Here is a 15726-nt window from a genome sequence, read left to right on the forward strand (position 1 = left end):
TTCAAAGTAGTCATTATAAATGTTTAAAGAACTAAAGGAAATCATGATTTAAAGAGGTAAAAGAAAATATGATAATATCACATCAAATGGGAATGTCAAAAGAGATAGAAATCATTTTAGAAAATGGAAATTCTGGAGTTGAAAAGTACAACTGAAATGAAAAATTCACTAGAGAGGCTCAACAGTAGATTTGAGATGGTGGAAGAATTAGTGAAGTGGAAAATAGATGATAGAGATTATACAATCTACAGAAAATACCAAAAAGGTGAAGAAAAAAAGTGAGCAGAGTCTCAAAGAAATGTGGGACACCATTAAGTATACCCACATGTATGCAATGAGGCTATCAGAAAATGAGAAGTGAGAGAAAAGGGAACAGAAAAAACATTTGAAGAAATAATGGTTGAAAACTCCCAAAGTTATCCAAAAGCACTAACCTACACATCCAGGCAGCTCAATAAACTTCAGATAGGATAAATGGAAAGAGATCCATAGACACATCCGAATAAAAATACTCAAGTCAAATCTTGAAAGCAGCAGGAGAAAAATGACTCATCACTTATAAAGGAACCCAAATAAGACTAGCAGCTGATTTCTCAGCAGAAACAATGGGAGCCAGAAGGAAGTAGAATAATATATTAAGAGTGCTCAAAGAAATCAACTGTCAAAGAATCCTACATCCAGCAAATCTGTATTTCAAAAACAAAGGCTCAGATTCTGAGTTCCAGGTGCATAGAGGTGACTTCATAGTAGACATGTCCACTTGTATGTCCTGGGGGAACCTGAAAGGCACACTGTCTTAGTCCATTTGTGCTGCTATAACAAAATACCTTTGAGTGGTTTATGAAGAAGAGAAATTTATCTTCTCACAGTTCTGAATTGAAGATCAGTACAGTTTCAGTGTCTAATGAGGGCATGTCTCTCTGCTTCCCAAATGGTGCCTTGTTTCTGTGCCCTCTGGAAGAGATGAACATCATTACTTTACATGGCAGAAGGGATAGAGAGGCAAAAATTAGTTCCCTTTAGCCCCTTTATAAGGATGATAATTCCATTCATGAGGGCTCTATCTTTATGACTTAATCACCTCCTTAAGGCCTTGCCTCTTAATGCTGTTGCATTGGGGATTACATTTCAACATGGATTTTGAAGGAGACACAAACATTCAAACCACAGCACCTGCCATTTGCCAAGCTGTCCTCATCATCTTCCCCACCCCTATCCTGTGTGCTCCTGTCTCTGTGAATGGGTTGCCCTCACCCAGTGCTCATCCCAGACTCCTTCTCCCACAGCCCCTGACCCCAGATCTGCCCCCAACAGCCCTCTGCTGTCTTGCTTCACCACGTTTCCTTTGCCAGCTGTTCAACTGCGCTGCCTACCTCCACCTTTGCCCCCTTCCTGGCCCATGGCCCCCATACCAGCAAGAAAGATTTTTCTAAAATGCAAATCTGATGTCTGATCCTCTCTCTCTCTCTCTCTCTCTCTCTCTCTCACACACACACACACACACACACACACACACACACACACACACACACACCATTAAGACCCTTCCAGGTCTCCCCATTGCCTTTCAGAGGGTCATCCACATGGCTGGTGGCAGGTAAGGCTCCTTCCTGATCTGGCCCCTGGCAACATGTATAGCCACCCACTCTGCTCAAGCCACACCAAACTTGGAATTTCCAAAATGGCTTTTGCCTGTCCCTGTCCCCTTTGCTAGGGGTGAAGTCCCTCCCTTTTCTGCCTAGTTAATGCCATGTTCTTTAAGGCACAAACTCACTTATTGCCTCCTCCAGAAAGCCTCCCCCGATTCTCTCCCTAGATTCCATCCTTCTTGACAGTACATCTTGACAGCACTGGACCACCTCCTCCCCCACAGCATTTGTCGCATTGCATAGTAAGTTTTTGTTCTTTTTTCTTAATTTTTGAAACATTTTATTCATTTGGTTTTTCATTTGTCTAGCTTCCATACTAGAATGTTTACCTGTAGCTCCTGCCACATAGTAGATACTCAACAGATATTTGCTGAGTGAGTGTTGAGTGGATAGAATGTACCAGAGGATCTTGGCAGGGGGCAGAAAAACAAGTTAAGCAATTATTACAGTGGCCCAGGCGAGAGGTGCTGAGGTTGGAGACCAAGGCTGGGGCAGCAGAGATATGGAACCAACCAGGGTTGAAACCTGCAACATTGCCTTGAAACCTGCAACATAGGAATAAAGCAAAGGAACACACCTACGTGCTTCAGGGCCCTATTTTTAGATAGTTTGGTGAGTATCCCATGGATAGTGGCTGTTGTGGAAGCTACCCTATGAGCAGGATGGAGGGGAAGTTTGGTGGACGGGGACAGGGAATTGTCAACACAGCTATTTGCTGGCCCACTGCCTCTCCCAGCCCACCTGGGACCCTCCGAGGCCTAGGGTGCAGGAGAGGCTTGTGTATCTGGAGTCACACAGGGTGGGGAGGGTCATGGGGTGGGGAATAAAGTATATTTGGGAGAACTTGAAACATTATACTAAGTGAAAGAAACCAGATTCAAAAGGACCTATCTTATATGATTCCACCTATATGAGGTACCTAGAATGGTCAAATTTACAAAGATGGAAAGTAAAATGGTAGTTAATGAGGTGGGGGTGGGGGAAATGGGAAGTTAGTCTTCTGTCTATCTCTCTCTCCTCTTTCTTCTTTTCTTTTCTTTCTTTCTTTCACAGTGTCTTGCTATTGCCCTGGGCTAGAGTGCCGTGGCATCATCATCACTCACAGCAACCTCAGACTCCTGAGCTCAAGTGATCCTTCTGCCTCAGTTTCCTGAGTAGCTGAGATTACAGACAGGAGCCATCAAGCCCGGCTAATTTTTCTATTTTTAGTAGAGATGGGGTCTTGCTCTTGTTTAGGCTGGTCTGAAACTCCTGAGCTCAAGCAATCCTCCCGCCTCGGCCTCCCAGAGTGCTGGGATTATAAGCGTGAGCCACCGCGCTGGTGCGGTACCCGGCCAGGAGTTAGCATTTCATAGGTACACAGTTTTGTTGGGGACGATGAAAAAGTTCTGGAGATGCATGGTGGTGATATGGCTGCACAACACAGTGAATGTACTCCATGCCACTGACTTGTACATTCGAAAAGAGCTAAAGTGGTAGATGTCACACTGTATACATCTCACCAGGTTTGGGGCTGCTCCAGAGAGTGGGGAGGAGGGGGCTGGAGGGAGGCCAGTGGCAGCCTGTCTGTGCTCTGCCGAGCTGGGCGGGACTTGTTCCTGTCACCTCAGGGAGGCCAGTCATTGGAAATTTATCAGCCAGAGGACAGGCCTGTGTTCCCCTTGTGTGTGACTGTCCCCCTCCCTTCTCCCCTCACCCCTGTGACAGTCTCTCGCCAGTGTGGCGAAGGAAGGGAAGAGAGGTTTGCTCAGGAGTCCTCTGAATTGGAAGCCAGTAAGAAGCCTTGGGCCCCGGCATAGACACGCCCTCTAGGGCTCAGGTCTAGTCTAGACTGCAGCTGGAAGGCAGCCTGCTGGGCCCTCCCTGAACAACAGAGGCTTACTGTTAAGACATCTTTGCCATGATGAGTCTTGGGCCCATGAACAACCTTCCCCCAGTCCACGCCTGCCGGCCTAACCCTGTGACTTGGGACCAGACTGGGGCAAGGCTCCAAGCTGGGCTCCCAGCAAGCAAAACAGGGACATTCCATTTCTAAGGGCTTGGAAGGGAAGAGCAGGTAGCTGGGGCTCTGGGCCCTGGGGAGGGTCAGGGATGGTTCCAAGCCTATGAGGAGCCATGATATTTTTCTGACTTCAGAGAAGCAAATTCCCCAGAACTCACACCATCACTATTCTAGATACGGGGGCCCCCTAATTCCCACAGACCTATACCAACAGGAACATTCTTTTTGTCACCTTAAAGCAAAGCTGGAGCTGGAAGAGCAGTATTGGAAGCTACCTTAGGAGTATCCCAGTCCAGTAATGCCCTCATTTCCCAATGACCTGGTTGCCTCTACCTACTTAGGTCAGAGCGGGGACCAGGCCCTGTGGTCCTTGACTGCCAGCCCCTTGCCCATTCACGCCCCATCCCTCCTCTTAGCTTCCCTGTTTGCATCCAGTGGCTTGGGGGTTTCTCTGGGGCTAGCTCTGCCATCTTGTCATGTATCACCGTAATTTTTTTTCTGCAGGACGTTCTCTGGTAAAACAACTATAATATGAATCCCAGGAAGTTGTCCATCATGGTGGGTATCTTTTCGGTCCTCAACACCATCCAGTTCCTCATCTTTGACCTGAACCAGTTGACCGAGATTGGCTATGAGGACAGTTTCAGCATCTACCTGCCCCCAGAGTCTAAATCAGACTCTTGGGCCAAGGCCTCCAGGTATAACATCAGCCTCGGCCTGTCCATCACCACCCTCCTGGTCAGCTGCTTCCTCCTCTACTGCATCCGCATGGACATCTACGTGGGGCTGCTCATCTACGCCCTGTGGATCGCCGCCTACGAGCTCACCAGCTTCTCCGTGGTCCTGCTCATCAAAAACACCATCAAGGAGCTGTTCCTGGAGCTGACCTACTTGTACTTGATCATGTACATCTCACGCATGCTCCTGCACTTTTTCTGTCTGCCCTTCGTAGTCAAGCACGCGTACACCCTTTACAAGGAACGCCAGGCTATAAGGAAGGAGCGCCGGCGCAGGACCTCCTCCCTCAGCATATTGGACCGCAAGATAAACTGAACCACTCCACAAAGAAGGGGGGGTGCTCCTCAGTGGCAGAGTCCTCTCTGCCCCACCTGCCTTCTGTCCGTGCTGCTTGCCTTCTCAGTTTTGGAGTTTTACACACTGAAGAGTGATTCTTGGGGAAAAGAGGGTTGCATAGACCAATTATTGTGCACGTGTGTGTGTGTGTGTGTGTGATTTGTTTTAGCAGTTAATGATATGCTGCCTTTGTGCTTACTTACCCATCTCATTGCTATATTCTCTCTCATAGTCCCCTCTTCTCTGCACCTCCTCGGTTTCTAATTTTTCTCTGTGGTTTGCCCCATGGATGCATGATTCTGCTGAGTCCTTCTGGAGTGGTGTTGTCCAACAGAGCTTTCTGTGCTGTTGGAAATGTCCTATATCTGTGCTGTCTACTGGCCATGTGTGACTATCGAACACTTGGAACGTGGCTATGACAATCCAGTAACCACATTTTAAATTTTATTTCATTTTAATTAATTTCAATTGTAATAGCCACATGTGGCTGGCTGTCACTGCCGTAGTGGAGCGCTGTGTTCTACACTCCTGCACATCACCGTGGAGAAAGGACCCTTTCCAGCTTCACGCGTCACTCTGCTTCCCACACACTTTTATCAGAAAGCAGTTCCTCCTGCTGGCTCATAAAGAAATAGCAAGCAGAATCTCCATTTAAGAAAGCTCCAGGATGTGTCACCTTAAGCACTATTGACATTCTGCCCTGAATAAATCGGTCTTGTGGTGGGCCGACACAGAAGTCACGCTTGGCCCCCGGATTCACGCACTCTTACCAAGATAAAAAGGAGGGGGCTTCTTTGGGGATAGTTCCTTTTTCCTCAAAAAATGACGGGAGTGAAGTCAAGGGATACTGTTTATTTGACCACACTCTTCCAAACCATGAGCATAGCGACAGTAGCTCACGTTTACGGAACACTTTAAGAGGGCCAGGTGCTGTTCCGACTCTTCCCACCACCCTGAGGGAGACATTTAAACCGAGGCCAGTTCCCAACGCGACCACAAGATGGCAGTCAGCACCCGGCTTTTGCTCAGGGCTGCTCGCCTTGCGCGCCAGGTCCTCTAAAGACGACCGATTTGGGACTTAGGAAGCCTTGAGCTGATGGCTGGGAGCCAACAGTGTGTGTCTCTGCCCCTGTCTCACAAGGTGCGCCTTGTCTAATTGGGACTTATTAGTATAGAAACACAAAAAATAAAACATGGCGGACTTCAGGGTTCTGCTCCCCCATCCCATTTGGGGTCTCTGGGTGGGGAGGTTGGGCGACTGGAGACCCACGCATTGAGGAAGTGCAGGGAGGAGAGCTCCAAGGATCAGCTCAAGGAAGAGCCACTGGACGCGGGACAGTTTAATGCAAGGCTGTGCTCCCCGCTACAGCAAGACTCTTCGAGAGCATTTTGCCTCTGCCTTCACTCCCTGGCCCCCATCCTCTCTGGAACCCCCTCCAGTGAGGTCTTCACTCCCCTAACTCCATGACACTGCTCTTGTCCAGGTGATCCCAAACCGTGTCACCCAGTGGTCAATTCTCCACCTCCGCTTACCTGTTCTATTAGCAGCTTTTGAGCAGCTGATCTGCGCCTCCCTCCACAGGTTGCTCTCGGCTGGGGGGCTCCGGGCTGCCTCTCCCTCCGTTCCCCACCTGCCTCGCTGGCCTCTCCTCGTCTGACCTCCCAGAACTGGAGTGCCCCCCGCTCGGCCCCTGGGCCCACCGTCTTCTCTGTGTCACTGGCTCCCAGCTCGCCTGGTCCAGGCCCATTGCTGCTAACCTCCAGCCTGGACCTCTCCCCTGAGCTCCGGACTTGCTCAGCCAGTTGCTTCCTTGCTGTGGTGGACAGACTCTAACGCGGATCCCAAAGACGCCTGCCAACTGGCAGTCACAGTCCTTGCCTCCCCTTGCATGTGGGCCGGACCCAGTGACCCTCTTCTAGCAAATGGAATGTAGCAGAAGGGATGGGATGTCACTTCCAAGATCAGGTGACAGACAGATGATGACTGCAGTGTTGCTCGCTGTCTCTGAGGGGAGCCAGCTGCCATGCTGGGAGTGTCCTCATGGAAAGGCCCACGTGGCCAGCAACTGGCGCCACTAGCCCGGTGCATGTGAGGAACTGAGTCCTGCCAACAGCCCCTCGAGTGAGCTTGAAGCAGATCCTCACCTGGTTGAGTCCTGAGGTGACTGCAGCCCCGCTGACACCTTGACTGCATGTGACAGCCCCTGAGGCAGAGGACAGCACAGAGAGTCCTGAGTCAGAGGACCAGGCAAGCTGTGGCTGGCTCCTGACCCACCGAACCCGGGCCATAATAAATGCATTGTCTTGAGCTGCTAAGTTTTGGGATAAATTGCTCCACAACGATAGATAACTAATACACGTCACGTCTCTATACCAGTGGCTAGCAGCCATCTCAAAACACGTCCCAACCCCGATTTCCTCCCATAAACCTGGCTGGCCCCAGTCTTTCCTACCTCCTCCCTTCCGGTTGCTCGGAACAAAGACCCAGCACTCCTCCGTGGGCCCTCCCTTTCTCTCAGCCTGTATCCTTCCCCTCAACAAACCTGTGAGCCCACCCTTCAACACAATCTGGATGCCACCACTCTCATCACCACCCATCCCCCACCCCCACCACCTGCCTGGCTCAAGCCATCACCATCTCTGGTCCAGGCTCTGGCAGTAGCAGTTCCTGAATGTCTCCTGATAGCACCCTGTTCCCTTTACAGTCAATCCTTCACCCAGCTGCCAGAGGGGTGTCGTCAAAACCTAAGTCAGATGACGTCCCTACTCTACTCTTCTGCTCCTAACCTGCCAGAGCTCCTCACCACACTCAGAGTAAAACTCCTTACCATGGCATGCTAGGTGCTAAGTGACCCAGTTCCCTGTCATCCCTCTGGTCTCTTTTTTCTTTCTTTCTTTCTTTATAAATTTGCTTTATTGGCCGGACGCAGTGGCTCACGCCTGTAATCCTAGCTCTCTGGGAGGCCGAGGCGGGTGGATTGCTCGAGGTCAGGAGTTTGAAACCAGCCTGAGCAAGAGCGAGACCCCATCTCTACTATAAATAGAAAGAAATTAATTGGCCAACTAATATATGTACAAAAAATTAGCCGGGCATGGTGGCGCATGCCTGTAGTCCCAGCTACTTGGGAGGCTGAGGCAGGATTGCTTGAGCCAGGAGTTTGAGGTTGCTGTGAGCTAGGCTGATGCCATGGTACTCACTGTAGCCTGGACAACAAAGCGAGACTCTGTCTCAAAAAAATAAATAAATAAAATAAAAAAATTTGCTTTAAGTGAGCAAAAATCTTTGCCATTGGACGAAACAGAAATCCATTTCTTTTTTAGAGTAGTTCTACAAATCGTTTTTGCAAAATAAACCACTATCCATCAAGACACAGGAAAAAGGAATGCAGAGATAGGAACACGGTACTTGCTTCTCTTCATCTTTAGTAGAAACAGGACTGTTCTCATAATGCTCCTGACAATTGTGTTGCCTTAAGCATTAGGAGGCTGGGGAGTGTGGGAACCTGATGCACCGGCCTTCAAGATCTCCTCAAGGTGCTTCATCTTCTCAGCTCTGGCACGATTTTCTCCATGAAAACACACCAGGCCAGCCAGGCGCGGTGGCTCATGCCTGTAATCCTAGCACTCTGGGAGGCCGAGGCAGGTGAATTGCTTGAGGTCAGGAGTTCGAAACCAGCCTGAGCAAGAGAGAGACCCCGTCTCTACTATAAATAGAAACAAAATAATTGGCCAACTGATATATTTAGAAAAAGTTAGCCAGGCACGGTGGCGCATGCCTGTAGTCCCAGCTACTGGGGGGGGGGGGGGCTGAGGCAGCAGGATTGCTTGAGCCCAGGAGTTTGAGGTTGCTGTGAGCTAGGCTGACGCCACGGCACTCACTCTAGCCTGGGCAACAAAGCAAGACTCTGTCTCAAAAAAAAAAAAAAAAAAAAACACGCCAGGCCTAGGAGCAGGCTCTCACACGGCTCTGGACGCTGGGCCGTCCAAAGACAGTGATTTCGACTAAGTTCCCAGAGTCCACCATGTTCACCGCCAGCAGGGCCTGGCTCATCCACTCCATTTCTCGAATTCTGGCTCGGTCTAGGCCAAAAATGGCGTCCGCCAGCCATGCCTGCAGGTAGAACACCAAAGGGCCCCTCAGTTCCTGCACCGGAAACCACCAGGGCCGGTGCGACTCCGCGGTGGCGGAAGTGGGAACCCAAGCAGCCTCTTCAGGGCGCGGCCGGCTACCCGTCCTGCGGGGACCCAGCCGCACCAGCGTCGTCCGCCATCTTGGGACCGGCTACGGCAGAAATCACTAGGAGCGGCTGGGCTTCCTCTGGCCTCCGGTCTCCTTTCTAACGTCTCTGTCCTCCCTCCCTCTGCCCCGGCCATGCTGGCCTCCTTGCGGTTCCCCTAACACCCAGCATGCTCCAGCCTCAGGGCCTTTGCACTTGCTGTGTCTTTGGCCTGGAATGTTCTTACTCCAGATAGCCACCGGCTCCCTCTCGTGCTTCCTTCAGGTGTCTGCCCAAAGTCATCTTATAAGAGAGGCCCCTCGACCCACGTGCCACAGCCCCTACCTACCCCCATCCCACTTATCCTGCCGTATTTTTTCATAACACACGTTAGCGCCTGACTTGCTGGATATAGTGAACTCCTCCGGCCCCCAAAATGTGAGCACCATGTTGACTCCACTGCGCGCAGCGTGTCGCAGGCGCGTGACGAAGACTCGTGGGACCAATGGACGCGGCCTCAGCAGGTTCCACCTGAGGGTACGGCGGGAGGGGCAAGTTCCTACCCCCTTTTGCGCCTCTTCCCGCGCCCTTCCCCCACCCCTGCGCGGGAAGACCCAGGTAGGGGCAGGGGACACCCAGGGATCGGATTCCAGCTTCCTGTCCCTGTCCGCCCCCAGGCCTGGTCCCTCGCGCCAGCTGCTGACGCTGGAAGCGCCACCTCGCCTCCCAGCGCCGCCTCGCCAGGGTGAAAACAGCCTTTCCGGCAGCACGGGCGTCCCTGCGAAGGGCAACCCTCGCAGCCGTCACCGCCCGACGCCTTCAGCTTGTGGAGATCCCCGGCCTCCCTGCCCCGTTTGTTTCCTCGCACGCGTATGGCTGCGCGCAGCGCCTGAGCTGCGAACTGGGGAGCGCCGGGAGGCCAGACACGGCCCGCCCTCCAAGGGGCCCCAGCCCAGCAAGGGGCCTGGTCACTCAGGCCACCTGGACCCCGTGTGGCAGGTGCTGGAGAAAGCACTGGGACCACAGGAGGAGCCCCCAGCTCTTGCCGGGTGGAGAGTCAGGGAGGCTTCCTGGAGGAGGAGGCCTTTAAGCCGAGCCTGGGAAGAGAGGAGAATTTGTCCCTTGGCAGGGAGGGAGGAAAGGGGACAGTGGGGGCCTGAGAGGGTGCAGCTACCCCCGCGCTACTAAGGCTGCAGCTCTTCTGGGTCACTTCCACCTGGTCACTTCCACCTGGGCCGAGGGAAGGGGCTCTGTGCGGGCGATGAGGACCGTCAAGGGGAAGTAGCAGGTGCAGAACTTCCCCAGAGAGGAGAAGGGCTCCCCTTTCCCACGGCCTCTGCGCTCAGGTGTCCAACCACCGAGAACTTCTCGCCAAGTTTCCCACCTGGCTGCTGCGCCTGGAACCCGAGTCTCCTCCGCAGCCGTGTCCCGTGGAGGTCAGGCTCCTGACCACCGAGGTCAGCTTCCCCAACCCGTTCGCGGTGTGCCGATGTCCCGTCTGGTTCACGGCTTTTGCCCTGTGGACTTGGCTGTGCGTCCCCATCACGTCCTCCCCAAGTGCTCCCCAGGGCCTTGCCAGTGACCCTGGCCCCTGCAGCCCTCTTCCCGCTGTCTCCAGGCTCCTCCGCCTGCTGGCAGGGACGGACGCTTTGCCTTCCTCCCAGCCACTGCGCCCACCGCCCACCGCGGGTGTCTCACAAAGGGCCCCGCGCCAGCCCCCGCTGAGGCCACCACTGCGACTGCCTTGCGCCCTGGCTCTCAGACGCTCCCACACGGGACGGGCACAGGGAAGGCTCCCTTCCGGTCCCTTTCGGCCCCTCACCAGTTATTAGTAAAAGAGAAACCCATTTAAATGCCCACTTTATTTTCCACAAATAAATTATGATTTTGTTCCCTGGGAAATAGATTTTACAAACACCTTCTGACCGTATTTCGCTTTAACAAGGGCTTTAGGCATGTGTGACTGTATGTGTTTGCGTGTGTGAACGTGTGTATTTGTGCATGTTGTGTCTGGGTGTGTGTATGTTTGTGTATCTGTGTTTGTGCATTTGTGTATATGTAAAAGGCTGAATTAAACAATTATTTGATGATTGTCAGAAATAACCTACATATTACAGATATAAAGAGCTCAAAATTTGGGGGGCTTTACGTATTTTCAGAATCTCCCTCTGCCTTTTACCAAGACTACCTTTGCCCTTCAGAATACATCCCACAAGGGCCAACACTAGAATGCATCTTATTTAAAACCGACATTTGATTTTTCTCTCACTCAGGGTGACACTGACAAGATGTGTTTTACAAATGGTGTGACTGGAAATGGAACTGGAAGCCGGCCTGCTTCTCAAACAGAGTTTGGGGAGAAATAAAGGATTCTTTTCTGAGGCACTGGGAGAAAGTTGTACAAAGTACCCCAGAGCTTTGTGCAGTGGCGGTATTGTCGCCAGTGAGGTTCATCTGAGCACAGTTGTTGCTAATTGAGAACTTTTCCCAATATCCCACAATGACCACTTGAAATATAGTCAGCACTAGCAATTTTGGTGGTCTCTAAAAAGACTGAACTAAAAATTAAAAATAAGTTTAAAAAATAATAAAAGAGGCAGATGCAGTGGCTCGCGCCTATAATCCTTTGAAGGCCGAGGTGGGAGGATCGCTTGAGCTCAGGAGTTGGAGACTAGCCTGAATGAGAGCAAGGCCCCATCTCTACTAAAAAAAAAAAAAATGGAGTCTGGGCTTGGTGGCTCACACCTGTAGTCTTAGCACTCTGGGAGGCCAAGGCGGGCGGATAGCTCCAGGTCAGGAGTTCGAAACCAGCCTGAGCAAGAGCGAGACCCCATCTCTACTATAAATAGAAAGAAATTAATTGGCCAACTAATATATATAGAAAAAATCAGCCGGGCATGGTGGCGCATGCCTGTAGTCCCAGCTACTGTGGGGGGGGGGGGGGGCTGAGGCAGGAGGATCGCTTGAGCTCAGGAGTTTGAGGTTGCTGTGAGCTAGGCTGACGCCAAGGCACTCACTCTAGCCTGGGCAACAAAGCAAGACTCTGTCGCAAAAAAAATAAAAAATAAAATAAATTTTTAAAAATGGAAAAAATTAGCTGTCTCTACTAAAAATAGAAAAAATTAGCCGGTCATGGTGGCAAGCACCTGTGGTCCCAGCTACTCGAGAAGCTGAGGCAGGAGGATCACTTGAGCCCAGGAGTTTGAGGTTGCTGTGAGCTAGGCTGATGCCATGGCACTCTAGTCCAGACAACAGAGTGAGACTCTGTCTCTAAATAAATAAATAAAAAATAAAGAGCCCAAGCAACTTGAAGTCGTATTGATTCAGCAAATTAGAGATTTTTCAGCTTCTTTCCAAGTATTTCCTAGCTCCCTGCATCTTTCCAGGCAAAGCCTCCTGCCAGCTATCCTGACCTCAGCCCAACCCCACTTGCCCTACCCTTTGATCCAAGATCTTATGCATTTTCTGGCCTGATTGAGATTATTTTACTCAGCATTTGATAACCTTTGTACAGTAACCACCCTCCTTCTCCACCTTCTGATAGCCTGGAACACACACACCTATGTTTCCTAAACACAAGCATCACACCTTCTTTCTTACTTTCATTTATTCATTCATCAGTATGCATGGCTCGTCAACTATACACCAGGCATTGTGCTAAGTGAGGCAAAAATAAAAAAGAAGATATGGTCTTGGCCCTGATTCAAGAAGGGAGCACGCAAGGAAGTAATTAGAGCTTTATGCAATAAATCAGGTAAGAGAGCTGGGCATGGTGGCTCCTGCCTATAATCTCAGCACTTTGGGAGGCTGAGGTGGTGGGATCACTTGAGGCCAGGAGTTCAAGACCAGTCTGGGCAACATAGTGAGACCTGATCTCTTTAAAAAAAAAAAAAAATCAGTTAAGAGAGTAAGTCCAAGTGCTGGATTATCTCTATTTGTCAGTGATTCATTCAGCCAATGTTTGTTGAGCACATACAATATATCAGGCCTTGTTCTAGATGTTGGAGTGACAGGGGAGAAGGAAATAGATGAATTCCTGCTCTTCCTTACTTACTTAGAAAGTAAGATGAACTTACTTTCTAAGGTGGGAAGATAGGCAAATAAATAAGCAAGTGAACATACATCTGTGTAATAATTTTGGCTAGTGACAGGCACTATGAAGAAAATAAAACAAGGTAATATAATAGAGAGTTTGGTCCCGGATAATGAAACTTTGCTAGTCCTAGTAATTCCATGCTCTTGTGATTGACTGGTTCAGGAATAGGCCCAGAACCCGATGGAGGGGGCAACCAGGACGCCTTTGGACAAAAATCTGTCTCTCTGGGGAGGTGACGCTTAACAGGACTGTGAAAATGGGAGAAAAGGACATTAGCAAAGGGAAAATTGCATATAAAGTTCCAAGCAGGTGGAAAAAGTCTGGTGTGTTCAAAAAACAGTCAGAAAGCCAGTGACTGGAGCTGGGTGTGGTGGCTCACACCTGTAATCCCAGCACTTTGGGAGGCCAAGGCAGGAGGATTGCTGAGGTGAGGAGTTCAAGATCAGCCTATGCAATATAGCAAGACCCCGTCTCTACAAAATTAAAAAAAAAAAAAAAGCCAGGGGTGGTGGCATGTGCATATAGTCCCAGCTATTTGGGAAGCTGAGGCAGGAGGATAACTTGAAACCAGGAATTTGAGGTTGCTCTGGGGGAGAGATAAAGCTTCCCTCCAGGTGTGTAAAGTTTAGCGGGGAGAACCACGTGGGTAGACCATGCTAACTACCGCTCACCTCACCGGGGGTTTACTGGGTGCTGCTCCAGATGCTTGGCTTGAATGAACTAACTTCATTCTCATGACAACGCCGTGAAGTGAATTATATTGTTTCTGCAATTTTACAGACGAGGAAGCTGAGACCTGGGAGGTTAAGTCGTTTATTCCTAGAGTCACACTTACGGTGGAATTGCTGGGATCTGAGGCCAGGCAGCCTGGCTCCAGGGCCTCTGCGTTCATCAGCGCGGCAGTGTGGGGCCCGAGGAGAGCATTATGGGAGCGAAGCAGAGGTAGAAGCCACTCCGCCTTGGGGAATCAGGGCAGGTGGCTCCTCCTTCAAAAGAAATCTCCCACCCTCTGGTCAATTTGGCAAACATGCATGGGACCTGGACTTTGGGGCAGGGACATTAGCAACCTGTTGCTGATACAAAGACGGGCGAGGCCGGCTTTCCTGCCCTGGAGGAGCTCACAGGCTAGGAGAGGAAGGAGATAGCTAAGTATGTTAGTTGCGTGTGAGATAATAAAGGGTCCAGAGGGGTGCCAAGGGGTAGATCAACTCTTCACAGGTAACTTACGAGTAAGAAAGTCTTGGGCAGGTGACACACAAGTTGGGCTTTGAGAAATGAAGGCAATCTGTTGGGCCAATGATTGGGGGGTAGAGGGTAGGGCAAGAGTCCGGGGAAGGGACTCCAGGTGGAGGAACGGCGAGCAATGACAGGCAGCAGGAGCAGGGTGGTGTGCGTGGGAGCTCACGCCTAGTGGGTAGCAGCTGGGGAGCGGCTGGAGAGGCGCAGCAGCCCTGGCCCCAAGCAGCCCCCTTGCTGTGCCAAGGTGTTTGCACTTTGCTCTGGGGCAGAGCTTTTCAAGGTGAGGGCTGTAATCTGTTGGAGTATTGGGAAATCAGTTTAACAGGTCAAGACCAGCATTTATAAGAAATGAAAAATGAAAGTGAAATAGAATGGAATAGACTAAAGTACAGACACAATACTCTTATAATAAGAGGGCCATTTTGTAAAAGTTTTTCAGGTTTACACATTGTGATAGAGGCTGAAAGTTTTCCCTCAATTCATTCCCCCCTTCATAGGAAGCTATATCTTTATAACCTAGTATATAATAGGTTCACAGTAAAAGTTTGCTGGATTGAATTAAATTAAATAGAAAATTGAGGGAATAAAGTGTTATAGAAAGTATTTGAGGACTGAAAGAGCAAGATAAATAACACTGAAGGGTGTTGGATGGATTCAGAAATCAGGGTTCAAGGTCCAGCTCTTGACCTTGAATCAGTTGCTTAACCTCAATGGGCCTCAGTTTCCCATCTACAGGAAGAAGGAGTAAAAAATCTTTAAGATTTTTTTTGGCTTGGGAACACAAACCTGATCACATTGCTCACTCACCTGCTTAAAACATCTTTTAAGGGCAGGCAGTTTCTCTATTTTTTTTTTTTTTACCACAATCTAAAGTCATAAATATAATTTACAGTGTAGTCTGGGGCCTGTGTGTGTGAACACACATATACATATAAAACACATATTACATATATGCATGTGCCTGTGTGTGTCATAGGGATGGGTTTCAGACAATGAAACAGAAATGTAGTGGTGCCTTAAATAAAAGATAGAAGTTAGCATCTCTTGGTTGATAAGATACTTCTGGGAAAAAATAAAGGAAAAAAAAGGAATAAATATTTTAAAAAAGAAGAAGAAGTTAACATCTCTTTCGCATGATTTGACTTCTCTTTTACAACTAGGGGTGAGCTTTTCAGAGATCCAGCACCCTCAACACACAGCCTCCGACTCTGGGCCCATGGTGGCTGCTCCAGTTCCTACCTACCACCATGTCTGCATCCCTGCCAGCGAGAAGCAGGACAGACACAAAAAGACACAAAGGACTGCACACCAGATCCTTTCAGGAGCTTGGCCTGGCCCTGACGTGGTACATACCGCTTCTGCTCGCATCCCAGCGGCCAGAACGCAGTCACATGGCTACACCTGGCTGCAAAGGAGGCTGCAGGGTGTCCTCTCCAGCTGGGAGGCCGT

The 15726-nt window shown here is 50.1% G+C and overlaps 1 protein-coding gene, 1 long non-coding RNA gene and 1 other non-coding gene across 4 annotated transcripts in view; 2 read left to right on the plus strand and 1 right to left on the minus strand.

Moving 5' to 3' along the window:
• The window catches only part of TMEM217B (transmembrane protein 217B), a 45411-nt gene extending 40578 nt beyond the window's left edge, over window positions 1-4833 (plus strand). The window contains exons 2-3 of one of the 2 annotated variants that reach the window (XM_012746865.3): window positions 2099-2261; window positions 4156-4833. In XM_012746865.3, coding sequence (XP_012602319.1) covers window positions 4183-4704 — 522 coding nt within the window. In that variant the 5' untranslated portion in view covers window positions 2099-2261; window positions 4156-4182 and the 3' untranslated portion in view covers window positions 4705-4833. The remainder of the gene's footprint in view (window positions 1-2098; window positions 2262-4155) is intronic. The other variant, XM_012746863.3, reaches the window with a different exon arrangement.
• A 3284-nt stretch (window positions 4834-8117) lies between these two features.
• LOC142870904 (uncharacterized) lies at window positions 8118-10616 on the minus strand. Its single transcript, XR_012919228.1, has 2 exons — window positions 10327-10616; window positions 8118-8402 (listed from the first exon to the last, which is right to left on the minus strand). It is a non-coding gene; the product is annotated as an uncharacterized LOC142870904 (long non-coding RNA).
• A 740-nt stretch (window positions 10617-11356) lies between these two features.
• Window positions 11357-11495, plus strand: LOC142871176 (U4 spliceosomal RNA). The gene has a single exon (XR_012919443.1). It is a non-coding gene; the product is annotated as a U4 spliceosomal RNA (small nuclear RNA).
• The last annotated feature ends 4231 nt before the right edge of the window (window positions 11496-15726 follow it).

This window comes from Microcebus murinus, chromosome 5 (assembly GCF_040939455.1).
Source record: "Microcebus murinus isolate Inina chromosome 5, M.murinus_Inina_mat1.0, whole genome shotgun sequence".
Taxonomy (NCBI): Eukaryota; Metazoa; Chordata; class Mammalia; order Primates; family Cheirogaleidae; genus Microcebus; species Microcebus murinus.